Source organism: Nerophis ophidion, linkage group LG07 (assembly GCF_033978795.1).
Source record: "Nerophis ophidion isolate RoL-2023_Sa linkage group LG07, RoL_Noph_v1.0, whole genome shotgun sequence".
Classification (NCBI taxonomy): Eukaryota; Metazoa; Chordata; class Actinopteri; order Syngnathiformes; family Syngnathidae; genus Nerophis; species Nerophis ophidion.
The window spans coordinates 50,131,389-50,158,888 of record NC_084617.1 but is presented as its reverse complement, the minus strand read 5'-3'; the positions used below and the strand labels follow the sequence as shown (position 1 = coordinate 50,158,888).

General features: G+C 39.9%; 1 protein-coding gene across 2 annotated transcripts in view; it reads right to left on the bottom strand.

The window, feature by feature from the left end:
• The window catches only part of ssbp2a (single stranded DNA binding protein 2a), a 192,971-nt gene that overhangs the window by 23,100 nt on the left and 142,371 nt on the right, over positions 1 to 27,500 (bottom strand). For both annotated transcript variants that reach the window (XM_061906332.1, XM_061906330.1), the window contains one exon: positions 4,799 to 4,888. In XM_061906332.1, coding sequence (XP_061762316.1) covers positions 4,799 to 4,888 — 90 coding nt within the window. The remainder of the gene's footprint in view (positions 1 to 4,798; positions 4,889 to 27,500) is intronic.

Genomic DNA, 27,500 nt, shown 5'->3' with positions numbered 1-27,500 from the left:
TCACACCTAGCACTACACTGTTTGAGCTGTTTTGCTATATAGATATCCTCGTATGTACTGGTTTATTACTACTGTTTTGTTTTTCATTGCAGTTATCTCATATGTTTGGAGTTTTATCACAGTTTATCTTTAATAAATAATACAGTATTTGTTAACTTATTCAGGAGCAGTGCGTGAATTCTCTGGCTTGTGTGATAAACATTGGGAAGTTCACATTTACTCGTTCGTAAATCCAGTCAATAAACAAACTACAGGCTCTCACAGCTCAGAAAATGCACCAATTATTAGTCAGAACACCTTGTAAGACCACCAGCTGATTTCATTTGCAATATAAATGAAATCTTTAAGATGAAGCACTCCTAATGAACAACATAATCATGCAAACCTCCTGTATTCATATAACACACAGATCAATTTGGAGCACCTTTGTCTGTGCAAGAACAATAAGATCTGTGTTTACATGGCACATTGGAGCGCTTTACTGTGAAAATCAGACAGCGATGTCATCACACTGTTTTTTTTTAAATTAATTGTATTCACATTACCCCTTTGATAATTGGCACACCCCACTTTGGAACCTATATCAAGTGTAAAAACAACACTGTAAATTAGTTTTGAGACGTAGATAACAATGCAACCACTAGAGGGCAACCAAGTTCTTGTATTGGTTTGGAGCTCTGTATTGAATTCCTTATGCCTAATCATGCTCTGAACTATGAAGAATGATGTGAGAAAAAGTACTTGTTTAGTAATAAATGACTAATACAAAATGTTTAGGAAGTAAACATGAAGGTATTAGTTTGATTAAAAAAAAAAAGTATGATAACTTGACCATTACTTATAAAAAAGGAAGACACGATGGAAATCAGCCTTTTTTTTTGCAGCATTAACAGCTTCTGAGAAGAAAAAGTGTGTTTGCAGGATTTTTTGTTCTTTCTTTCAGATCAGCATCTGTAAGGTCATTGATGCTGGACCTGAGAGCGGTGCTGTTTCTGTCAACCCTTAGGTGCTCAGGCTCTGCCACTGCAGACTCAATGATAAGATGAAGAATTAAGAATTGGGGCGAACTAACAGGTCTACTAATCCAGTGTTTCTTAACCATGAGTGGGCCCGGAGCGTGCCCTAGAGGGCCGCCAAAATATACCCGTTTCTTAGCTGTGGTCCGTATGGGCCGCAGAGGTACTCAGTTGTAATTCACTTTTCCACCACTTGTGGCAGTAATGACAGTATCAAACAGGAGATAGTAGGGCCAACCTGGTTTCAAAGTCGGTAGCAAACATGGGGCCCATAGTCACATGAGGGGCTTTTTGACCAATTATTTAGGAGATCCTCTGGCAATACTCTCTTTACTTCCATCGCGATCTACCGCTCGATCGCGGAGGGTGTGTCAGTGCATCGCCAGCCAGGCATTAAAAAAATAGACCTAAAACTGCCGATCATCAATCTTCCAAGACGTCACTTTTGTAACTTAATCGACATTCACGACACACAAGGGTCTTGTGAGATGACGCTGGCTGCTGCCATATAATTATTAAGAAAAAATGACCGACAGGAAGGCGAGAAACCCTTTTTATTTCAACAGACTCTCACGCTGGACCTGCCATCAAAACTGTAAAGACTGACTGCACAGTTCCTGTCTTTACAATAAAAGCCCTGCTTCATCCTGCATGCGCTAACAAAATAAGATTCTCAGAAAGCTGGCGTGCACAAGCTAGCAAGCTACGTAGTTTGCCGCCAATGTATTTCTTGTAAAGTGTATAAAAAGGAGTATGGAAGCTGGAAAAATAAGATGCCAAAAAACAACCACATTCATGTGGTGTTGGACAGAAAGGAGGACTTTTTTTATCCTCCATTTGAAAATGTGGATTTTATCATCACTACTGTCTGATTCCAATCAATGCAAGTCATCAGAATCAGGTAATACACCAACTTATATTCTTGTCTTCATGAGAAGAAAGGAATCTATACGTGTTAAACATGCTTGTATTATCATTAAACATCTTTAACTTGTTAACAAAAATGTATCTTTCATAAATAAATAGATATAAATTATATATATGAATGAGGTAGATCCCCTCGACTTGGTCAATTGAAAAGTAGCTTGCCTGCAGAAAAAGTGTGGCCACCCTTGCTCTAAATGGTCAAAAGCCCATCACGCGAAGACATGTTTGCTACAAACTTTAAAACCGAGTTGGCCATACTCTCTCTTTAGACAGCTCTGTATCAAACAAACAAAAAAGTATGGCGCTAAAGTCAGAGTAGTTTCTATAGCGCAAAAATTAAAACTAAAGTACTGTATTTTCTTTAGAACTAAAATGTCCTTGACTGTTTATTTAAAGAACATACATATTATTTATTATAAACTTAGTTAGAAAGTATTTATTTTAGCACTGAGTGATTGTATGTAAATATATTTTTCATCACTTGTTACAAGTCCATTCTATTGCAGTATATTTTTAATGTTTGTTGTAATTATTTATTTGCTTTTAATCAGCGAAACCTAAGCCTTGATAATGGTCTTTGTGACTAACACGTGGTTCCATCCATCCATCCATTCATCCATCCATTTTCTACCGCTTATTCAACGGGTTACTTAGTAACACGTTACTGTAACAGCGTTATTTTTGTCGGTAGCTAGTAGTCTAACGCGTTATTTTTTATATTCAGTGACTAAGTTACATGATGCCTTACTGCGTTATTTAATGTTATATTTTATATTGTATCGGCTAGAAACTGAGAAGATCTGAGTGTGTTTTATTGGAGAGCGGCGGTGTCGTCCTTCTGAATCTTCCTGTGTCACAAGGAACAGAAGAGGGGCGCTGTGTGTGTGTGGTGTGTGTGTGTGTGTGTGTGTGTGTTTGTGTGTGTGTGTGAGTGTGTGTGTGCGGGGGGGGGGCGTGTCTGTGTTTATTAACAAGACATCATTGCGTAGCCGAAGCTGAGTTTCTTAACATGGAGATATTCTCACTACTTTTCTCTTGTTGAGCACAAAGAAAAGAACATTTTAGTTAAATGTAAGTTGTGTCTTGGATCAAAGATCCCATCTACTGCCCAAAACAGCGATTAAAATCTGCTGAAACAGCTACAAAAGCAACATGCTTCGACGAAGCTAGTAGAGAGACACAGACTCCGATGCCTCTTCACCTCCACCTCAACCTCCACCTAAGGATTTTAACGGAGGGACTGCTAGCCAGGACAACATTGAAATAGCCATTGCAGCGTATGTGCTAGAAGACATGCAGGTTATTTCTACAGTGGAGTCACCCGCTTTCAGGCAGCTAATTAGCATGATAGCGGGCGTCAAACAGCAAATGGCACGAAAACATTTTCCAAATAAATGGACACAGAGGACAGTGAACACATAAAAATGGAAAGCGAGCTAAAGAAAACTCTCCAAACTCTGCCTCTGCTCATCATTCATCACTGAAGGTACACACACTCTGTCAATTATCTTATATACTCTTTCATTCTAGACTTCTTGAGTGTTTTATTATCACATAACTCTAAATGTATATACTATAAAGTTCACAAACATAAAGAGGGGTCCTAGTGGGCCAGGCCAATCTTTCCTTTCTCTAAACTAAAACTGGGGAAATGCGTAGAGTGTTCTGGACTCCAGTACAGTGTTGATCTCCTGAAGACATGATTTTATTTCACAATTCCTTGAGAGAAAAAAATGCCTGGTTATGCATGTTTATAGCAGTATGTGTGCGGTATATAGTGACATGACATATAATTATGTCATGTGTGCCTTTCTTGCGTGAAGCCAGGTTTACTGCCATGTTGTGACATGTTGTGACATGTTGTTATTATGCGGTTTGTTACTTATGTATGTTATGTTCCATCCATCCATCCATTTTCTACCGCTTATTCCCTTTTGGGGTTGCGGGGGGCTATCTCAGCTACAATCGGGCGGAAGGCGGTGTACACCCTGGACAAGTCGCCACCTCATCACAGGTCTGTTATGTTGCAGTTATTTAAAATAATTTTGTTAATTTGCTCTGGCCCAAAATAAATTGGCCCTCTGAAACATATCTTTGTCTTTGTGTGTTGTATGTAGACCACATTGCTTAGCAGAGTTCAGTGCTGCAAATGCATGTCAAGTTGATCAACAGATTGTATTATTCTCCAGTGCAATAACAGTACTGAAATGAAGGTTGAAAAGGCATTAATGGGAGACTTTTTTTTTTTTTTTTAAAGAAGTAACAAAATAGTTACTTTTCAGAGTAACAAATTACTTTTTGGTGTAGGTAAATTAGTTACTTTTAAAATAAAGTAACTAGTAACTGTAACTAGTTACTGGTTTTCAGTAACTAACCCAACCCTGATCAAGAGTAAGATGACTAATTCAGTGTGAATATTTGAGTGAGTCCCGTCCCCACTGTAGTGGAAAAGTTGGACCTCCAGGTCAAAAAGGTTAAGAACTCCTGTACTAATCAGGTAAGTCTAAATGTGCAAACTCAAATGTACGTCTATTTGGATTACAATTAAGCCTTTAATTGTCGTTGTGTGCAGTAACACAGATTTAACCAACACACACAAAAATGCAAATACATCTAAATCTGTGTGACAATATGTACTTGCCGGTTATTGATAGAAAGCTTTTCATCAGCTTTTCTAAAGGAGATGGAAAACTCGACAGTGACTTTTTGAAAGCTTGGACTGGAAAAAAGGCCAATGAAAGATATTGATCTGCCCGTCGGATGCAAGCATCCAGGTCGGACTGATCCAGACAGCAAATCAATGCACAACTGGCGCCCTCACGTGGCTCTGCTAAATGTTTGCACTGTACGCTCACCTGGAAAAATCCTGGAGGGACCGGACCCACTGGCATGCCCTCTCCTGGGGGTAGGCTCCCAAGCACGGGGCTGGGGGCTGCCGCTGCACTCTGAAGGAAGAGAGTAACACATATCACCAATGAAACATCATACAGGAGAATAAACAATCTCCTGGTCTCTGTCCCAGTGAGTTAGGTTTTCTTTCTGCCATGTTGGACACATTTATTTGGTTTATTTGTTGATGTTTTGCAGAAGTTTGCCACATTATTGTACTACTACTGATCAATCCTAGTCAGCTATCACCTTAAGATGAAACCTAAACATGTACCCTAATTTTCGACTATAAGCCGCAAATTTTTTCCCGCGCTCAAACAATACTGCAGCTTTAAGGCACCGATACATTTAGCCTTGTCACATCAGATCAATAAAATTACAGGTCACAGTGGACCCATTAAAATGTTGCTGTTGTTAAATCAGCACTATTGTTTTGGGGGCCACATTTCCAGAAAGCTAAGGATCCATAGGGCACACTTCTTATTATTAGTTTTATTTTAAATATTCCAAAGAACCAGTGTCCTATACAGCAGCTGTTTGACCTTAGGCTAACCATTTTGTCATAATCACAGGAGCACTTTGCAAAAAACCTAGTCATAGATCATCTCTATGACATCACTCCCTGTTTTAAAGAATCTGCTGCAAAAATAAGACACTCTCACAAGTTTTTTTTAATTGAATTTGCAGGCCACCAGTCCAATAGTCCAAATGATGGGGACCTATAAGGGTACCTTGAGGAACACCACTAATATAACTAAAAAAGTTGAACAAATGACTGCTGACTGCTAAAGTAAACATGCTACAGCAACAACTTGGTTACTAAAATCAAATAACAAATAAATGTGTAACCACCAAATAAGAAAGGACTTAAAGTGGTGCCTTGAGGAACGCCTCAGTTAGGTAAATCACAATTTTAGACATCAGTATTGCTAGAAAGGTTAAAATGTCAATGCAGGGATCTGTCAGTGTGTTTACAGTGGCCCAAGTTCTTCTATACAACCGGAGCACTCCTGTGTTTTTAGGAATTTGCTGCTAAAATATTTGTCCTCCAAGTTTTAAACTGAACTTGGGGGTCTGTATGATGTCATTCCCGTACTAGTTAAGTTAAAGTTAAAGAACCAATGATTGTCACAAACACATTAGGTGTGGCAAAATTATTCTCTGCATTTGACCCATCACCCTTGATCACCCCCTGGGAGGTGAGGGGAGCAGTGGGCAGCAGCGGTGCCGTGCCCGGGAATCATTTTTGGTGATTTAACCCCCAATTCCAACCCTTAATGCTGAGTGCGAAACAGGGTGGTAGTCTTTGGTATGACTCAGCCGGGATTTGAACTCACGACCTTTGAATCTCAGGGAGGACACTCTACCCACTAGGCCACTGAGTAGGTAGTATTTTTCCCGCCTGTTGAATGGCCCTGCATTAAATCAAACACGCTGACACAATCATTCACTCATCCATTTAGAGCATTATGGACTCACCCCTGTCATGAAGAGAACACAGCAAAATGCTATCAGCCCAGCGACAAAGTCAAAGACTATACATGTAGACCCGCGCCAAGAATCCACCGCCAGGACAATGAGGGCGTTCTATGACTTTTACAGTAGGCCACTGTATGCCAAGTTCAAGGCACAATCTTCTGTTAAATTTGTGCCTGTTTAAATATTTAATTTTTCAGTATGTACACTAACGGCATATGGACTTGTGTGGGCAATAATGTACAAAATATCCCCAAAATTGATGGGTGCAGCTAGGGTTGTACGGTATACCGGTACTAGTACAGTACCGCGATACCAATGAATCAAATGCCGCACCTTTTTTTTAACAAATATGATGGCGCATCGTCGTCACGTTGTGACATTGCTGGTTTTACGAGCAAAAGAGCATGTTCGGCAGCGCACAATCACGGAGTATTTACCAGCAGACACAGTTTGTAGACAGAAAAGGGAGAATGGACGCGTTTTGGCTTAAAAACTAAAAACAAAGGTGAAGCTATAACACTGAAACACCCTCAGGAAGAGGTATTTTTAGTCATGGCTAGCTCGCTAGCGGCTAACGTTCATTCGCAATCACCCCCATGGCGACAAATAAAGTACGTTTCTTACAAGTATCATCCCTGCAGGAGGAGGAATAGCTAAACATGCTCAACATATACACACATAAACACATAGACAATAGCGAAACTAATATTACAATGTAAACAAACACCATGGGTAGATCTATACCTGACATCCACTTTAATGATACCAAATACAGGAGCGTATTATCTATATTTTTTAGGGTTACAAATGTTTTTTTGTATTTTTTTTAATTTATATTATCTTTTATTGCAATAAGAAACATATGTTTCATGTACGGTATGTTTTTTTTGTTAAAATAAAGACAATAATGCCATTTTTTGTGGTCCCCTTTATTTAGAAAAGTATTGAATAGTACCAGTACCGATACCAACATTTTGTTACCGGTACCAAAATAATGGTTCCGGGACAACCCTAGGCTTATATTTAGGTGCACTCTATAGTCCGAAAACGACAATACTGATGAGTTGAGGAACATGCTTGGTGCCTTGTGTCTGTTTTTAAGTGACTCTCCACACTATTTCTCGGATCCTTCACTCCCCCACTGAAGGCGATGTGCAACGGTGAAATTAGGCCCGATTCTCTGAAGTTTCCGCCGGCTGACTTTTTAGGTCACAGAGAAGCAAGGTTTAACCAGAGCGGAGATAAAAGCAGGCTGATGACACTCGCCGCTCTTCCCTTTGTCTTCAGTTTATGTCCACAGTGTCTATTTTGCTGATGCAAACGTATAGCTTTGGGACAACAGTGGACACAAAATTAGTCAACGTGTGTTGTGTAACACAGATCAGCCTCAAGAGCGGAACTTTGGAAGCCTCCCCCCGCTTGCCGTTGCATGTTTCTTGCACCTTGGATTACCCAGAATGCACTCCGGCAGCCTGGAGGTCTGCTGAGTTTGCCTTCACGCTCAGAGAGAGAGCAGAAGGGAGAGAGAAAGGAAAATGAGGACAAAGCAGAGATTATGTGTGAGTGTGTGGCGGTGTGCACTTTTTGTTTGTTTGTGTGTGTGTGTGTGTGTGTGTGTGTGTGTGTGTGTGTGTGTGTGTGCATGTGTGTGTGTGTTGGGGGAGTGCTAAAGGAAAAAAATATCTACCTGACCTGCTGACAAAGCAGCATTTCTCTTCAAATGAAGGTAGAAGAGAGAGAAACGAATAACAACTAAAATGAGCAAAAATGTCTGCCTGCCCCAGAGACCAGCACCGACATCTTTGAAGCAAAACCACCACGTTGTCCCATTTAGAAACGGATCCAAACATAAACACAGTAAAGTTGAAAGAAGAGTGTCAAAAGAAGAACACATATGAGAAGTAAGAAGATTATGTTGGTGACGAGAGATTGGATTAATATTCACGGAAGGTGATTGTTGCAGCAAATGACACAAAATGGATTGCACTGTTGACTCACTAGAAACGCGACATCAGCTACGGCAGTGGTTCTCAAATGGGGGTACCCGTACCCCTGGGGGTACTTGAAGGTATGCCAAGGGGTACGTGAGATTTTTTTTAAATATTCTAATAATAGCAACAATTCAAAAATCCTTTATAAATGTATTTATTGAATAATACTTCAACAAAATATGAATGTAAGTTCATAAACTGTGAAAAGAAATGCCACGACGTTGTCAGTGTTGACAGCTAGATTTTTTGTGGACATGTTCCATAAATATTGATGTTAAAGATTTTATTTTTTGTGAATAAATGTTTAGAATTAAGTTCATGAATCCAGATGGATCTCTATTACAATCCCCAAAGAGGTCACTTTAAGTTAATGATTACTTCTATGTGTAAAAATCTTTGTGATTCCAAGATGGCGGCGCCCGGACGGGCTGCAACATCGCGGAGCTCTTGCTAAAGATGGAACATTTGGCAGAAATACTGGACAATTCTGCAAACTTCATGGCTGGCTCACATCGTGGTCACTCCGTGATCACGTACGACCGCCAGACACTTCTGGATGTGGACATATCGGGCCGTTTTGGACTGATAGATGCGTGCTTGCTAGACCTGCTAACTAGCACGGGAATAGTTCGGCGGCTACATCCAGCGGCCTGTGAAGCAGCGGAGTATAGTAGCAGCGGGGGCCGTCTACGGAGCAGACGCCAGCGGTGTGATCGGAAACGCGGATGTCGAGCGGGGCTAAAAACAAAGCAGAAGGCTAATCCCCACAGAACACCACTTCCCTCCATCCTGAAGCCGGATTTAAATGGAAGATGCGAGACTACTGGTCTGGGTAAGGAGTCAGTTGAATTAGAACAAGTTTTTTCTGCTTTGATTGTTTCAGAGTTGGACATGTGTTTTACCGAGGTGGCAAACTATGATGCGTGCAGTTTATCAAAGCAACAAACAAACAATCGGAACATGCGTTCTACTGAGTTGGCTAACCATGATGCGTGCAGTTTATCAAAGCAACAATCAAACAATCGGAAAATTCCCGTCGTATCAATTCCTAGATATGGTCGTAATTATACTAAATGCACTGGGCATAATAAACACAACATTATTAATATTGCTACTACGGATAATTTTATCAAAAATTCCCTAAAAGAGCCCACTGCCTATAATATAGGTTTTTTAAACATGAGATCATTGTCTCCCAAAACGTTGTTAGTTAATGATATCATCAGAGGCAACAATCTTAACGTCATCGGTCTCAGCGAAACATCGCTTAAACCAAACGACTTTTTTGCGCTAAATGAGGCATGTCCTCCTAACTTTACACATGCGCATATTGCCCGTCCTCTTAAAAGGGGTGGGGGGGGGGGGGGTTGGGGGGGTCGCACTAATATACAACGCAAACTTTAACCTTAGTCCTAACATAAATAATAAATATAAATCGTTTGAGGTGCTTACTATGAGGTCTGTCACACCGCTGCCTCTACAGCTGGCTGTTATCTACCGCCCCCCAGGGCCCTATTCGGACTTTATCAATGAATTCTCAGGGTTCGTTGCTGATCTAGTGACACACGCCGGACTTTAATATCCATATGAATACCCCATCGGACCCACCGTGCATAGCGCTCCAGACTATAATTGATAGCTGTGGTCTCACACAAATAATAAATGAACCCACGCATCGCAGCGGTAATACGATAGACCTAGTGCTTGTCAGGGGTATCACCGTTTCCAAAGTCACGATACTCCCGTATACTAAAGTATTGTCCGATCATTACCCTATAAAATTCGAGGTTCAGACGCATGTTCGTCAAACTAATAATAATAATAACTGCTATAGCAGCCGCAAAATTAATACGGCCACAACGACAACTCTTGCTGACCTACTGCCCTCGGTAATGGCACCATTCCCAAAATATGTGGGCTCTATTGATAACCTCACTAACAACTTTAACGACGCCCTGCGCGAAACCATTGATAACATAGCACCGCTAAAGTTAAAAAAGGCTCCAAAAAAGCGTACCCCGTGGTTTACAGAAGAAACTAGAGCTCAGAAATTATTATGTAGAAAGCTGGAACGCAAATGGCGCACGACTAAACTTGAGGTGCACCATCAAGCATGGAGTGATGGTTTAATAACTTATAAACGCATGCTTACCTTAGCTAAAGCTAAATATTACTCAAATCTCATCCACCGTAATAAAAACGATCCTAAATTTTTGTTTAGTACGGTAGCATCGCTAACCCAACAAGGGACCCCTTCCATTAGCTCCACCCACTCAGCTGATGACTTTATGCAATTCTTTAGTAAGAAAATTGAAGTCATTAGAAAGGAGATTAAAGACAATGCGTCCCAGCTACAACGGGGTTCTATTAACACTGATACGATTGTATATACGGCGGATACTGCCCTCCAAAATAGTTTCTCTCGTTTTGAGGAAATAACATTAGAGGAATTGTAACAACGTGTAAATGGAATAAAACAAACAACATGTTTACTTGACCCTCTTCCTGGGAAATTGATCAAGGAGCTCTTTGTATTATTAGGTCCATCAGTGCTAAATATTATAAACTTATCACTTTCCTCGGGCACTGTTCCCCTAGCATTCAAAAAAGCGGTTATTCATCCTCTTCTTAAAAGACCTAACCTCGATCCTGACCTCATGGTAAACTACCGACCGGTGTCTCACCTTCCCTTTGTTTAAAAAATCCTCGAAAAAATTGTTGCAGAGCAGTTAAATGAACACTTAGCGTCTAACAATCTATGTGAAACCTTTCAATCCGGTTTCAGGGCAAATCACTCCACGGAGACAGCCCTCGCAAAAATGACTAATGATCTATTGCTAATGATGGATTCTGATGCGTCATCTATGTTGCTGCTCCCCGATCTTAGCGCTGTTTTCGATACTGTCGATCATAATATTTTATTAGAACGTATCAAAACACGAATTGGTATGTCAGACTTAGCCCTGTCTTGGTTTAACTCTTATCTTACTGATAGGATGCAGTGTGTCTCCCATAACAATGTGACCTCGGACTACGTTAAGGTAACGTGTGGAGTTCCCAAGGGTTCGGTCCTTGGCCCTGCACTCTTCAGCATCTACATGCTGCCGCTAGGTGACATCATACGCAAATACGGTGTTAGCTTTCACTGTTATGCTGATGACACCCAACTCTACATGCCCCTAAAGCTGACCAACACGCCGGATTGTAGTCAGCTGGAGGCGTGTCTTAATGAAATTAAACAATGGATGTCCGCTAACTTTTTGCAACTCAACGCCAAAAAAACGGAAATGCTGATTATCGGTCCTGCTAGACACCGACCTCTATTTAATAATACAACTCTAACATTTGACAACCAAACAATTAAACAAGGCGACACGGTAAAGAATCTGGGTATTATCTTCGACCCAACTCTTTCCTTTGAGGCACACATTAAAAGCGTTACTAAAACGGCCTTCTTTCATTTCCGTAATATCGCTAAAATTCGCTCCATTCTGTACACTAAAGATGCTGAGATCATTATCCATGCGTTTGTTACGTCTCGCCTCGACTACTGTAACGTATTATTTTCGGGTCTCCCCATGTCTAGCATTAAAAGATTACAGTTGGTACAAAATGCGGCTGCTAGACTTTTGACAAGAACAAGAAAGTTTGATCACATTACGCCTGTACTGGCTCACCTGCACTGGCTTCCTGTGCACTTAAGATGTGACTTTAAGGTTTTACTACTTACGTATAAAATACTACACGGTCTAGCTCCATCCTATCTTGCCGATTGTATTGTACCATATGTCCCGGCAAGAAATCTGCGTTCAAAGGACTCCGGCTTATTAGTGATTCCCAAAGCCCAAAAAAAGTCTGCGGGCTATAGAGCTTTTTCATTTCGGGCTCCAGTACTCTGGAATGCCCTCCCGGTAACAGTTCGAGATGCCACCACAGTAGAAGCATTTAAGTCTCACCTTAAAACTCATTTGTATACTCTAGCCTTTAAATAGACTCCCTTTTTAGACCAGTTGATCTGCCGTTTCTTTTCTTTTTCTCCTATGTCCCACTCTCCCTTGTGGAGGGGGTCCGGTCCGATCCGGTGGCCATGTACTGCTTGCCTGTGTATCGGCTGGGGACATCTATGCGCTGCTGATCCGCCTCCGCTTGGGATGGTTTCATGCTGGCTCCGCTGTGAATGGGACTCTCGCTGCTGTGTTGGATCCGTTTTGGACTGGACTCTCGCGACTGTGTTGGATCCATTATGGATTGAACTTTCACAGTATTATGTTAGACCCGCTCGACATCCATTGCTTTCCTCCTCTCCAAGGTTCTCATAGTCATCATTGTCACCGACGTCCCACTGGGTGTGAGTTTTCCTTGCCCTTCTGTGGGCCTACCGAGGATGTCGTAGTGGTTTGTGCAGCCCTTTGAGACACTAGTAATTTAGGGCTATATAAGTAAACATTGATTGATTGATTGATTGAAATCTTTATTTATAATTAAATCACTTGTTTATTTTCTCAACAAGATTTTAGTTATTATTATATCTTTTTTTTCAAATAGTTCAAGAAAGACTACTACAAATGAGCAATATTTTGCACTGTTATACAATTTAATAAATCAGAAACTGATGACATAGTGCTGTATTTTACTTCTTGATGTCTTTTTTTCAACGAAAAATGCTTTGCTCTGATTAGGGGGTACTTGAATTAAAAAAATGTTCACAGGGGGTACATCAGTGAAAAAAGGTTGAGAACCACTGAGCTATGGTACCAGCTTTCACAAACATATTTATAGGTAGGTTTTTATTGTCATTGCACAAGTACAACGCAACTTGGTTTTCAGTAGAAACCCGTTTAGGATTAGACCAACAAACAGTGTACAGGTTTAAATAACAGAGAATGCCACAAGGCCCCCCTGTAAAAGATGGGAAAAAGGTTAACACTGGGGGTGGATGAGTAAAAAAATACAATCTAGACTTGGCTCCTAAGGCCGTCCAGTCTGGAGTGGGAAAAAACCTCCATAGCAAAGCACATATACATATTACAACATACATCTCGAGACTTGAAACAGAGGGGAAGGATTGGGGGCTACGGTAGCAGGCGGCAGCTCTTCAGGCACTGCCCAGCCGTCCATCACACCTAAGGGATTCGCGTCAAAAGGCGTTGGATGGGGAGTGGGGTTTGTGTGTATGGCGTATATTTTTTGTGGATCCGTGAGTGTGTGTAAGCCTGCCGCATGTCTCGGTTCTGCAGCCTCTAGTCAGTCTAAAGTCAACAACAACAGGCGTGTGTCCATGAGAGACAAGAAGGGAGTTTGTTGTGTCTTTGCTGCACTGTCCTTCAGGAGCGTCTCAAAGCCAGGGAAACAATCCAAGTTAGAATGTTTTGTATGCGAGTGAAAATATAATTTGATTTTCACTTTAATTTGTCTATGACTGGTCCTCAAATTCATCCTGCAGGGCAGACATTCCGATGTTATCCAAATTACAAGAGTGTCCACAGTTATTCCCGCATATTCCAATCATTTGTGGCAGCTTTGGGGTACTTTGAAAACTTTCAATTTGCCGACAAACCAGAGCAACGCATACTCCAATCAGCAGATGTCCTGTTGTCATAATTCCGAATAGGTGGGTATTTTCACCTGTCCAGGGTCGCCAGGCACGCGGCACTCCTTCTCCCAAGAGTCAGTGGTGTGTCCAACAACAACCGCTCCATCACGACAAGTAGGTTCCCCCAAACCCAAGATCTTGTCAAATTTATTGAGGCCAGTTAATTAGTTCCAATGTCTAGATTTGGAGAGCAGTGCAAAAAGAGGCAACAAGAAAGTTAAGACAAGACAAGACAAAGATGCAAGCAGGATAGCATAGGGAGAGGAAAGGGGAGCATCTGCCCTCAATGAGTGCCAGTGAGATCAGAAGTCTGCAACCTGCGGCTCCCTTTTAGCTTGCCTTTGACACACTATTTCAATGAATAATAGCTATTTAATTTTAATTAATTAAATATCCATTACTATTTTGTCGATCAGAACGTATGTCAGAAACGTATGTTGACAAAGTTGGTTCATGTGTAAATAATATTATTTGATATTTTACAGTTATGTGTTAATAATTTCACACATATGTCGCTCTGGAGTATATGTCGCACCCCCGGCCAAACTAAGAAAAAAACTGCGACTTATAGTCCGAAAAATTTGGCAGTTTTAAGGCACCAACACTGCGGCGATACTTTGCTACCCTAAACATGCTTCTTTATTCTACTGATTGACTTGTTAGTCCTGTCTCTACATTACTACTGCATTTGGTAGCAGAAACAATCTTGTGCACATTTTGAAAAACACTTGGCGGGTTGATAGAAATCACTTGAGGTGAGGCTGATCCCTCCACATACTGCTTCACTGTAGAGAACGCTAAAGATTTGTTCGACATTTCAATGTAGTGCAATTACACAACAGCACACCGCTGTAAAAACTAATCAGAAAGCACAGAACACACTACACACTCCACCAATCCCATCACTGTTATGTCCCAGCAATCACTGCAATACCTAATGAGATAACACAACATGGGCACGATCTACTAAAGGTTTGTTTTGCTGCCAACACGGACAGTTTAAGTAATTTCATATATATTACATATATACATCTGTTGTGGTTGTATACACATTTAGTGAAGAGTATATATTATTCTATTCATTATATATTGTTTTTGTACAAAACCCAAACCAGAGAGGTTGGCACGTTGTGTAAATCGTAAACAACAACAGAATACAATGATTTGGAAATCCTTTACATCCTTTATATTTAATTAAATAAACTGCAAAGACAATATTTTTAACGTTCACACTGAGAAACTCATTTTTTTTTTGCAAATAACCATTAACTTAAAATTTAAAGGCAGCAACACGTTCCAAAAAAGTTGGCACAGGGAGGTTTTTACCACTGTTACATGGCCTTTCCTTTTAACAACACTCAGTAAACGTTTGGTAACTGAGGAGAGCAATTTTTGAAGATTTTCAGGTGGAATTCTTTCCCATTCTTGCCTGATGTACAGCTTAAGTTGTTCAACAGTCTGGGGTCTACACTGTCGTAATTTCGACTTAATAATGCGCCGCACATTTTCAACGGGAGACAGGTCTGGACTTCAGGCAGGCCAGACTAGTACCCACAGTCTTTTACTACGAAGCCACGCTGTTGCAACACGTGCAGAATGTGGTTTGGCATTGTCTTGCTGACATAAGCAGGAGCGTCCATGATAACATTACTTGGATAGCAACATATATTGCACCAAAACCTGTATGTACCTTTCAGCATTAATGGTCTCTTCACGGATGTCTATGCTACCCATACCTTGGGCACTAATACACCCCCCTACCATCACAGATACTGGCTTTTGAACTTTGCTCCTAAAACAGTCCTGATGGTTATTTTCCTCTTTGATCCGGAGGACACGACGTCCACAGGTTGCAGGTTCAATTCCCATTTCTGCCAACCTAGTCACTGCCGTTGTGTCCTTGGGCAAGACACTTGACCCACCTGCTCCCAGTGCCACCCACACTGGTTTGAATGTAACTTAGATATTGGGTTTCACTCTGTAAAGCGCTTTGAGTCACTAGAGAAAAAGCGCTATATAAATATAATTCACTTCACTTCACTTCACTTCACTTCACAGTTTCCAAAAACAATTTGAAATGTGGACTCGTCAGATAACAGAGCACTTTTCCACTGTTCCTCTTCTCATCTTAGACAAGCTCGGGCCCAGTGAAACGGGCAGAGTTTCTGGGTGTTGATGATAAATGGCTTTCGCTTTCGTTTTAACTTGCGCTAACAGATGTAGCCACAAACTGTAGTTACTGATAGTGATTTTCTGAAGTGTTCCTGAGCTCATGTGGTGATATCCTTTACAAACTGAGGTCGCTTTTTGATGCATTGCCGCCTGAGGGATCGGAGGTCACAGTCATTCAATGTTGCTCTTCAGCCTCGTTGCTTACGTGTAGCGATTTCTCCAGATTCTCTGAAGCTTTTCATGATATTACGGACTGCAGATGGTGAAATCCCTAAATTCCTTGCAATAGCTCATTGAGAAATGTTGTTCTTAGACTGTTCGACAATTTTCTCACGCATTTGTTCACAAAATGGTGACCCTTGCCCCGTCCTTGTTTGTGAATGACTGAGCATTTCATTGAAGCAGCTTTTAGACCCAATATTGGCACCCACCTGTTCCCATTTAGCGTGTTCACCTATCGGATGTTCCAAATAAGTGTTTAATGAGCATTCCTCAACTATTTTAGTCTTTTTGCCATTTGTGCAAGCTTTTTTGAAACATTGCAGTCATTTGCAAAAAAATAACAACGTTTTCCAGTTCAAACGTGAAGTATCTTGTCTTTGCAGTCTGTTCAACTGAATATAGGTTAAAAAGGATTTGCAAATTATTGTATTCTGTTTTTATTTACCATTTACACAATGTGCCAACTTCACTGGTTTTGGACTTTGTATAACTTTGTAAATATACAGTATGTGGGTTTATTCGATGGCGGAAACAATGTTCGCTCTGTACCCTGCTCGGCACTCAGCATCAAGGGTTGGAATGGGGGGTTAAAATCACCACAAATGATTCCCGGGGGCGCACCGCTGCTGCCCACTGCTCCCCTCACCTCCCAGGGGGTGAACAAGGGGATGGATCAAATGCAGAGGACAAATTTCGCTTCATCTAGTGTGTGTGTAACAATCATTGGTACTTTAACTTTAACGTGTTTTGGTGTGGGACGTTAATGATTGATGCACACTGCTACACTGTGTCACAGGAAAACAAACTCCCTTTCAAGTTTCCAATGTAACCACCAAAAAGCTTTATTTGCCCCTCTTGTGAATGTGGCCCATAAGGTAACCTAAAAGCAATAATTTGTTGTACTCTGACTGTGATTTAATTTGATTATTTTTGAAGTTATTATGCCAAACATTAGCTCGTTAGCATGCTAATAGTTAGCCCGCTAGCATGTTAGCAGGTGTATATGGTAAATATGTCTGTGCTGTATTATTTGTTCAAATCAAAGGTTATTTGATTAGTAAATATGTCAAGATTCGTACTCTGATCTTCTCATATTATTGTTTATTGTTTCCATTGTTGTATCACTCCGTCATTCTACCTCTTATTTCCTGTTTGTTCCGTCACCATGGTCACTCATTAGTTCACCTGCTACTCACGGTCCCGCACACCTGCTAAAAATAATCACCTTCCCTTTATAAGCCTTCCTCTTTTCATTCTTCTGCCTGGGACTCTAATTTGTTCATACACAACGGTACGTCTGCTTTGCGCTTTTGCTTACATGCAATTTCTGTATTATTCTCGCGAGCCCTCACGCTGCGCAATTTTATTTATTCTTAGCTCTCATGCTAAATGTTTTTGTTTTCCCCTTTGTGTGCCTATGTGCCAGTTTAGTTTACTATTTGTTCATCCTAGCTTTCATGCTAGCGTCTTTTGTTTGCCTTTTCTTAGCTCCAGTATTTTTGTTGTCTAGCACCTTTTGTTATTCAAATAAATAGTTAAACCTTACCTTTGCTGTGTTCAATTTCGACGCATCCTCGAGGATGAATCGAACCCGGCACCACGATGCCGAACCGGCGTAACAAAACACATGTTTTATGTTCTCTATGAGAATTATCTTGTGTTGTATTGTATTTTAATACCATACTTTGTATTTTGTATCGTTCTAACATTTGGTCTGCTACGTTCGACTGGAGGGAGCAACAGTTTACCGAATTAAAACACATGCAGACTTGATAGGGCTGGCAAAGCTGATCCAATCAGCTCGTATGCGGGTAATTGCCTCTCTTAAATGAGCAAAATAGAGCAATCCATTGAGTGTCTGCCTTCCTGTACAGAATATGCAGAACACAGTAAGTATATGCTTATAATGAGAGCACCCTCAATATTAGGAGGAGGAGATGCAAATATAATCATTTAGCACTCGCAGTGTGATTCATCAAGCTCGAAACTTTTCTGCGGCCGCTGTTTTGTATCTATATTTAGCACGTTTTGAAGGTGCATGCAAACTGACTTTGCCGCAGTCAGAAGGAGGCGATCACTGCGATACGGCAGAAGATGGAGGGAGAGGATATTCTAAGCTTATACAATATTTCTGTCAGACATAAACATAACCATCTTTAAGCTGACTAATGACTTCTCTGTGAGCGCTTTGAGTGTTTAGAAAAGCGCAATATAAATCTAAGTTATATATATATATATATATATATATATATATATATATATATATATATATATATATATATATATATTCAGAAGGGTTAAAACCAATAAAAATCAGTTCCCAGTGGCTTATTTTATATTTCGAAGTTTTTTTCAAAATGTTATCCATCATGGAATATCCTGAAAAAAGGCTTTAAAGTGCCTGATTTTTGCTATCTGTAAATCCACCGTCCATTTTCCTGTGACGTCATCTAGTTCATTGTCATTTCTGTATTATTAATATTTACTTTACTAACTGCTTCTCTGCTTTCACTTTTACTATCATATTTGATGATGTTCTGTCTTGTTCTTGTTGTTCTCTCTGTCCCTCTTGTCCCCGCAATTTCCACCTCTGTCTTCCTTTAATAGTGCTTAACTTTGTTTTTTAGAAAAAAAAAACTATCAGTTGTTTTGTTTTCTGCTATGACAATAGACTGATAAGTAATGTTAGCATTGATGCATTTTGATTTACTGAATGTGTGATAAGACCATATTTTTCTTAATTTAAAAACAGCCGGACTGCAAGAGAAATGAAGTATGGAGGAGAATTACAGGCGAGGAGGAAAAAAAGGATAAAACAGGGAGAGAGACGACAGGAGCATGTTTGAGATTCTTCCCACGCAGTGTCTCTCATAGTGTTGCTCCGTCTCTAAAGCAGAATGGAAATGATTCCGCATTTTCACTCGCTCACACAGACGCGCACAGACACACAAAGAACGTGTTATACATACATACGAGCAAGGAACAAGTGTGGTAAACATAGGGGGCCTGCTCTTCTAAGATCCAAATAACAAGTGCTAAATAGCGCGTGGAAACTATACAATTGTGTGCACTATTAGTGGGTGTGCTGCGAGTGATATCCTAAAATGTTTGGCACGATTGAAAACAAGTGCAAAAACGGTACACACCACCCTTTTTAAATGATTTTTTTTGCGTGTGTCAACTGTCACCATGGAGACACTCATTTCCCTCCACATTGATGTTGTCACGCTCTCCAACGTGTAGTGTTTTGCAATGTTGTTGAACATGCAGTGTGCATATGCAGTCACTCAGTGTTTTTCAACAACTACTTTGTCATGAAATATTGTCTTGTGTGCCGTGGGAAATCACACAATTTCACTTTCCGTATTTTTCGAACAATAAGGCGCACTTGGGGCGGTATAGCTCGGTTGGTAGAGCGGCCGTGCCAGCAACTTGAGGAGTGCAGGTTTGATCCCCGCTTCCACCATCCTAGTCACTGCCGTTGTGTCCTTGGGAAAGACTCTTTACCCACCTGCTCACAGTGCCACCCACACTGGTTTAAATGTAACCCTAGATATTGGGTTTTCACTATGTAAAGCGCTTTGAGTCACTAGAAAAGAAGCGCTATATAAATATAATTAATTTCACTTCACTTAAAATCCTTTCATTTTCTCAAAAATCGACAGTGCGGCTTATAACCCGGTGCGCCAAATGTACGGAATAATTCTGGTTGGGCTTACCAACCTCAAAGCAATTTTATTTGGTACATGATGTAATGATAAGTGTGACCAGTAGATGGTAGTTACACGTTAGAGATATGTGTAGACTGCAATATGAGGCCAGTAAATACCACCAAAACTTTAACTGTTCCATTGAGAATACAGAACATTACACACAGCACTCAAAGTTGTTTTATAATGTTTTAGTGTGACTTTGAAGCCGCACCGCTTGATAGATTATCAGCCCATTACAGCTACCGTAGTCAGAGATACAAGTTTCACTATGTTGTGTGTATAAGGACTGCAAAATGGCCCCCATTGGCAGACATATTATCTGTTGTTTTGTTTCGCACTATTATGCCTACTGATGTGTATTTGGCATCTGCATAAGTCCGGAAAATTTGCGCAAATCTGCCACTGCAGTCCGTGTCGATGCTGTAGACATAAGCTTCTCCTTTTTCTCTATCTTCTTGTTATGGGACATTCATCCTCTGCTGTTGCCCTTTCTAAGACAAAGTAGCGTAAAGTTCTAACTTATATCTCGCTATGGAAGCGCTAAGAACTACCAATGTAGTGGCTTTACATGATTCACCCACGGAATTTTAGTAATTAGAGAGTTCCATCCATCCATCCATTTTCTACCGCTTATTCCGTTTGGGGTCGCGGGGGAATTGAGGGGATTAATATGATGCATTCAAGAGTCTTATGAGTGACGTGTGGATGTACGAACTTTGAGTATGTATGTATGCACTGTATTTGTGTATGTATGTGGGAGCGTAGGTAACCTATGTGTGCGCGTATGTATGTATGTATATATATATATATATATGTATGAATAATTGTGTTTATGGGAGTATATATGTGTATTTGTATGTACAACATATTAGAAAGCCCAACCCAAAACCGCAGGTGTGGCATCCAGAAAACAAGGGACCACTGGCCCCACGCAGCCAGGCCGGCCAGTTACAGGAACCCCAGAGCCCACCGTGCCGCCCGGAATGGGCAGCAGCAGCCTTAGACAGACGCACCCGGAAGAAGACAAGGCACGGGAGAAGCATGGGACAGCCAGTCACCAACTTTTATTGTTTATTATTTCCCTTTGAAGTATTATCTTGATATTATTTGTATTTTTGAAACACATGTTTGCTATAAGTGTTTTGAAAAGCAGCAACTCGCCGAGTCTAAATAAAAGAAAGAAAATGCGAGCAGAACCTAAAAGAGTTAAAGGCCGAAACCCACTACTACCGACCACGCAGTCTGATAATTTATACATCAATGATGAAATCTTAACATTGCAACACATGCCAATAAGGCCGGGTTAGTTTACTAAATTTCAAATTTAAATTTCGCGCTGAAATAGCCGGCTGAAACGTCTCGGTATGATGACGCGTGCGCGTGACGTCACGGATTGTCAAAGACATTTTGTTCCAGCATCGTTCCCAGCTATTTGCTCGTCTGTTTTCATCGCAAAATTCCACAGTATTCTGGACATCTGTGTTGCTGAATCTATTGGAATTTGTTCAATGGACAATGGAGACATCAAAGAAGAAAGCTGAAGGTGGGAAGCTTTAGCAACACAAACACAGTCAGTGTTTCATTGTTTACATTCCTGAAAGATGACAGTCAAGCTTTACTATGGAACAGAGATGTCAAGCGAACACGGTTGGATTGGACCACACACACAAAGTACAGTGTATTATGCAGCGATCATTTCGAAAGATTGTGTTTCAAAGAGGGTCCATTGCAAAGGGCAGCGATGGGCATCGCCACCACCTGTCGACTGGTGCTGAAGAAAAGTGCGGGGCCGACTTTCAGGTTGTACAGGTACGACCATATAATCTCACTAAAACACTAGTAACACAATAAGCAGTTAAGGGATTTTCCAGAATGATCATAGTAAATGTGTCTAATAACATCTGAGTCGCTCCCACTGCCCTCGTCTTTTTTTTTTTTCCTAGTCCTTTACTCTCACTTTCCTCATCCACGAGTCTTTCATCCTCGCTCAAATTAATAGGGAAATTGTCGCTTTCTCGGTCCGAATCGCTTTCGCTGCTGGTGGCCATGATTGTAAACAATGTTCAGATGTGAGAAGCTCCACAACCCGTGACGTCACGCGCACATCGTCTGCTACTTATGGTACAGGCAAGGCTTTTTTATTATCGACCAAAAGTTGCGAACTTTATCGTGGATGTTCTCTACTAAATCCTTTCAGCAAAAATATGGCAATATCGTGAAATGATCAAGTATGACACATAGAATGGACCTGCTATCCCCGTTTAAATAAGAAAATCTCATTTCAGTAGGTCTTTAAGTTTTGTACCAAAGGCAACAACCATAAATGAAGTTTTCAGCACATACACAATATTAACGTCTCGTTATAATTTGAATAAAATTGGGAAAAACACCCTACTCATAAACCGTGTGTGCATCAGCAACAAACATAGCAGAAGACACAAAAATAAATCATGAAATGCAACCTCCCCCGAGCAAAAACAATGCATATTTATCCAGGAGAGTCTTAAAAACGATTTCCTTGACCCAGCCATACACAAAGAAGTTGTCAACCTCCATGCTTTTCCAAGTTTCCAAATCTTTTGTCGTATAGGATGGCGTCTGGAGCACAATAGTTTGATATGTCTGGGAACGCGACCAACGTATAACCATTGATATCACTCGACAAATTTTAGGGTATAAAGTATAGGGATTTATTCCATTTTATAGTTAGATCTTTTTGCTCGTAACCACTATTTGCAGGAAGATTTAAGCCTCTTTTGTACTCAGATAGTTCACGCACTGCTTGCTGTACAACTGCCGTCTTGGCTTGGTTGACCAACGCCTGTTTTCACAGAAGTCACGTAACAGAAGACATGCAATTGGATGGGGATTGTTGTGAAGTGACATCGCTCAAGAGGGGGGATTGGCGTAGACCAGGCCTGGGCTATTATTTTACCTCGGGGGGCAAGATTTTGAGAAAAAAATGATATCTGTTTTTAGGAACACTAGTAAAAAAAAAAGCTCACAATTATGGCTGATTGAATGCTAAAAATGTTACGACAGACCTAAAAAACGGAATGGAATTTTATATTGTCTTACTCAATGTACATGAAAATACAGAATGTAGGATTTACAATACAACTGTGAACGATAAATCACTGAATATTGACAACATATGAACAATTTTGCCTCCAATTTTTCAAATCTTTGAGCGAAAGCAAAACTCATTGAGCATTCAGTGGCGCACATGTGAGCGATGGCAGATGTACACACTGTTATGCACTTATCTTTTTATTCGATTTTGTGTGCGGCCTAGATTTGCCGTGCGCAGGCAGAGGACGCGTGAAACGTTGCATATGAACGTCACACCCCCTCTCGATCAACATATTTTACAAACAAGTCAAACGCAACAAACATGCAACAAACATAGCGAAATATGAACGCGAAGGGTAAAAAAAACAAAACACCTACTATCTGATGCATCAGATATAACACTAAGCTTTAGAACATTATTGTAAAAATCTCCTTCCGCGTCTGTCCCTGACACCCGCAGTTCAGGCTGACACTCTTTGGAAACGCTCCCCATCCACACTGCTTGGTGCCTCGTCTGAGCTGCTGTCACATAGATTACCATAGTAACTAATTAGATTACCGTAGTAACTAATTAGATTACCATAACAACTAGTATATCATGCAAAAGCGCAGATTGAAATAGTTCGTATAATTCAAGACTTACGGTTATATGAAAACATCACTGCACATCTAAATGGCAGCTACACTTTCAATCTTAAACATCTAAAAAAATAATTTGGGATTGAAAAGCTTAACGGTCGGGTCTAATTTACCCAGGTCTGGTTTAGACCATGTGACCAATGAAGTAACGGGTGCCATTTTTAACCTGAAGTCCTCCAAGTCATCCTTGTTTGTAGTCCCTTTTGTGATCATTATCTTATAGTTGTCGTTTTTTTAGTTCCCATAGCAAACCTGTGGGTGTATGGATGTGTCCCCTAGTGGTACAGAGGCGTCACTACAAGTGAGCCATAACTCCCTTTTGACGGCTCAATCAGTTGAGATATTCCCATTCAGTTTGTGCAATTTCCCCTCAAGTGCAATGGAGGGCCAACCTGAGTAGCTAACTGATTGGGGTTAGAGTGTCCCCCCTGAGATCGGTAAATCTTTGGTATAGTCATACCAAAGACTATAAAAACGGGACCTATTACCTCTCTGCTTGGCACTCACCATCAAGGATTCGAATTGGGGGTTAAATCACCAAAATGATTCCAGAGCGCGGCCGCCGCTGCTGCTCACTGCTCCCCTCACCTCCCGGGGGGTGAACAAGGGGATGGGTCGAATGCAGAGGGTATTTTCACCACGCTTAGTGTGTGTGTGACAATCATTGGTAGTTTAACTGTTTTTTTTTTACTTTATATACTTCGTGTAGCCGAGTGGTCTTACAAAGTGCCTCCATATACTACTATTTTTTACAATGAAGATATTTTCTTTCAAATCCACAATATCTATATTGTTGGCAAAACTTACTCGAAAATACATCATGTATATTTTCTGGTCCTAATTTTCCATTACTGTACACAAATTACAGATGTAAAAAAAACAAAAAACAGGAGCTGTACAAAGTGTAGTTTGAAGGCCGCCTGCAGTATGAGAGATCTGCAACCACACCACACAGGAAGGAACTCCATCCCTCCTCCCTCTCTCTTGCTCTCTCCATCCTATAAAACGCCATTAGTCTACTTCCTGTGCAAGAGAGGCGGTAGGATGCAAAGAGGAGATGCTACAAGTTCGACACACGCACAGACAGAACGTAGAGGAAATGATTAATGGATTACAAAATATTCATACGATATATTCCCCAGTCTCCTGTGGTAACCAGACACTTTTCACAGTCTTTTTGCAAACTCGCTTCTTAGCTTTTTACTTATTTCAAGAACTGTAGTAAAGCAGTATAGTTCCCTTATCTTACGCAACACACGCCGGACGTTACCAGGCCGTCCGCCGCCTCATCATGAGCACACCCTGACCTTGCCGGGAGTCCATAGGCGCCACACAGCGATTATAAGTAAATTAGAAAAAGATTTTATCATATTTTTCCCACTTTAAATTTGAATATGATTCTAAAAAAAAAACTGTCCACTGTGGATTAAATATTTCATTGATTGAAATATGAAAAATGTGGAATGTGTGCTTATTTTGGTTGTCTATATAGTTCACAATATTTCCAACCATTTTATTTGTAAACATTAGGGGTGTCAAAAATAACAATATACCGTATTCTACGGAGTATAAGCCGCACCTGCCGAAAATGCATAATAAAGAAGGGAAAAAAACCTAGGTATAAGTCGCACTGGACTATAAGTCGCATTTTTTAGGGAAATTCACTTGATAAAACCCAACACCAAGAATAGACATTTGAAAGGCAATTTAAAATAAATAAAGAATAGTGAACAACAGGCTGAATAAGTGTACGTTATATGATGCATAAATAACCAACTGAGAAGGTGCCTGGTATGTTAACGTAACATATTATGGTAACAGTCATTCAAATAACTATAACATATAGAACATGCTATAAGTTTATCAAACAATCTGTCACTCCTAATCGCTAAATCCCATGAAATTTTAAACATCTGGTATCTTACGTGAATGAGCTCAATAATATTATTCGATATTTTATGGTAATGTGTTAATAATTTCACACATAAGTCACTCCTGAGTATAAGTCGCACCGCCGGCCAAACTATGACAAAAACTGCGACTTATAGTCCGAAAAATACGGTGCATTGGTGACACAAACAAATGATCACATTAATCATGTACAGTACAGGCCAAACGTTTGGGCACTCCTTCTTATTCACAACACAGCTGATGGTGCCAACCCCATTGATAAAGAAAGAAATTCCACTAATCAACCTTGAGAAGGCCTACCTGTGAAGTGAAAACCATTTCAGGTGACCACCTCTTGAAGCTCATCGAGAGAATGCCAAGAGTGTGCGAAGCAGTAATCAGAGCAAAGGGTGGCTATTTTGAAGAAACTAGAATATAAAACATGTTTTCAGTTATTACAGCTTTTTTTGTACACAACGCCACATGTGTTCATTCATAGTTTTGATGCCCTCAGTGACAATCTACAATGTAAATAGTCATGAAAATAAAGAAACAGCATTGAGTGAGAAGATGTGTCCAAACTTTTGGCCTGTACACTATGTATGCAGATTAATCACGCAATGTATTTTAGTCAGTAATCAGGTCAACGCATACGTCGGTGCAAAGATAAGTGAGGAGACTACGACTGGTGTGCTCACTGGTAAATTTCACTTCAATATACGCCCTAACTGCACTTTAGATAAAACTGTTACCAAGTTGTGAGCAAACACATGAAGTACAATCAAGTGAAACATCTAGGAAAGATTCCACATTTCATATATGTGATTAATGACAATTAATCCAAATTCAAAAATTATTAAACCAAATTCAAATGTGCGATTATAATGAATTAAAATCTAAAATTGAGCTTTATTATGCTTAATCTAATCTCAAAAATGTAATTATTCATGATTACTCTAAATTAAAATGTTTAATTAATCATGAGTGTTTGAAAAGTGTGACTGATCAAGATTCATCCAAATTCAAAAGCTTGCTTAATCATGATGAATCCAAACTCAAGTGTGATTAGTCATGATTACTTTAAATTCATACATTTGATTGATCATGACTAATCCAAATTCATAAGTGTGATCAACCATGATTACTCTAAATCCAAAAGTCCGATTAATCATTTTGATTAATCATGAGTCATCCAAATTCAAAACTGTGATTAATCATAGTTACTCTGAATAAAACATGTGGTTAATCAAGAGAATCCAAATTCAAAAGTCTGACTATTCATAATGAATCCAAACTCAAGTGTGATTAGTCATGATTACTTTAAATTCAAACGTTTGATTGATCATGACTAATCCAAATTCATAAGTGGGATCAATCATGATTACTCTAAATCCAAAAGTCCGATTAATCATGATTCTTCTAAATTCAAACGTTTGGTTAATCATGAATTATCGAATTTCAAAATGTGATTAATCATGATTACTCTAAAACAACTTTGATTAATCATGAGAATCCTAATCCAAAAGTATGATTAATCATAATTACTCTAAATTCAAAAGTGTGGTTAATCATAATTAGTATAACTTCAAGTGTGACTAATCATGATGCTTCTAGATTCAAAATTTTGATTAATCATGAGTCATGCAAATTCAAAACTGTGAATAATCATAATTGCTCTAAATTAAAAATGTGGTTAATCACGAGAATCCAAATTCAAATGTCTCATTATTCATAATTACTTTATATTCAAAGTTTGATTAATCGTGAAACATCCAAATCCAAAAGTGCGATTAATCATGATTACTCTAAATTTAAAAGTTTCACTAATTATGAATCATGAATACTCTAAATTCAAAAGTTTGATAAATCATGAATATCCAAAATCAAAAGTGTGACT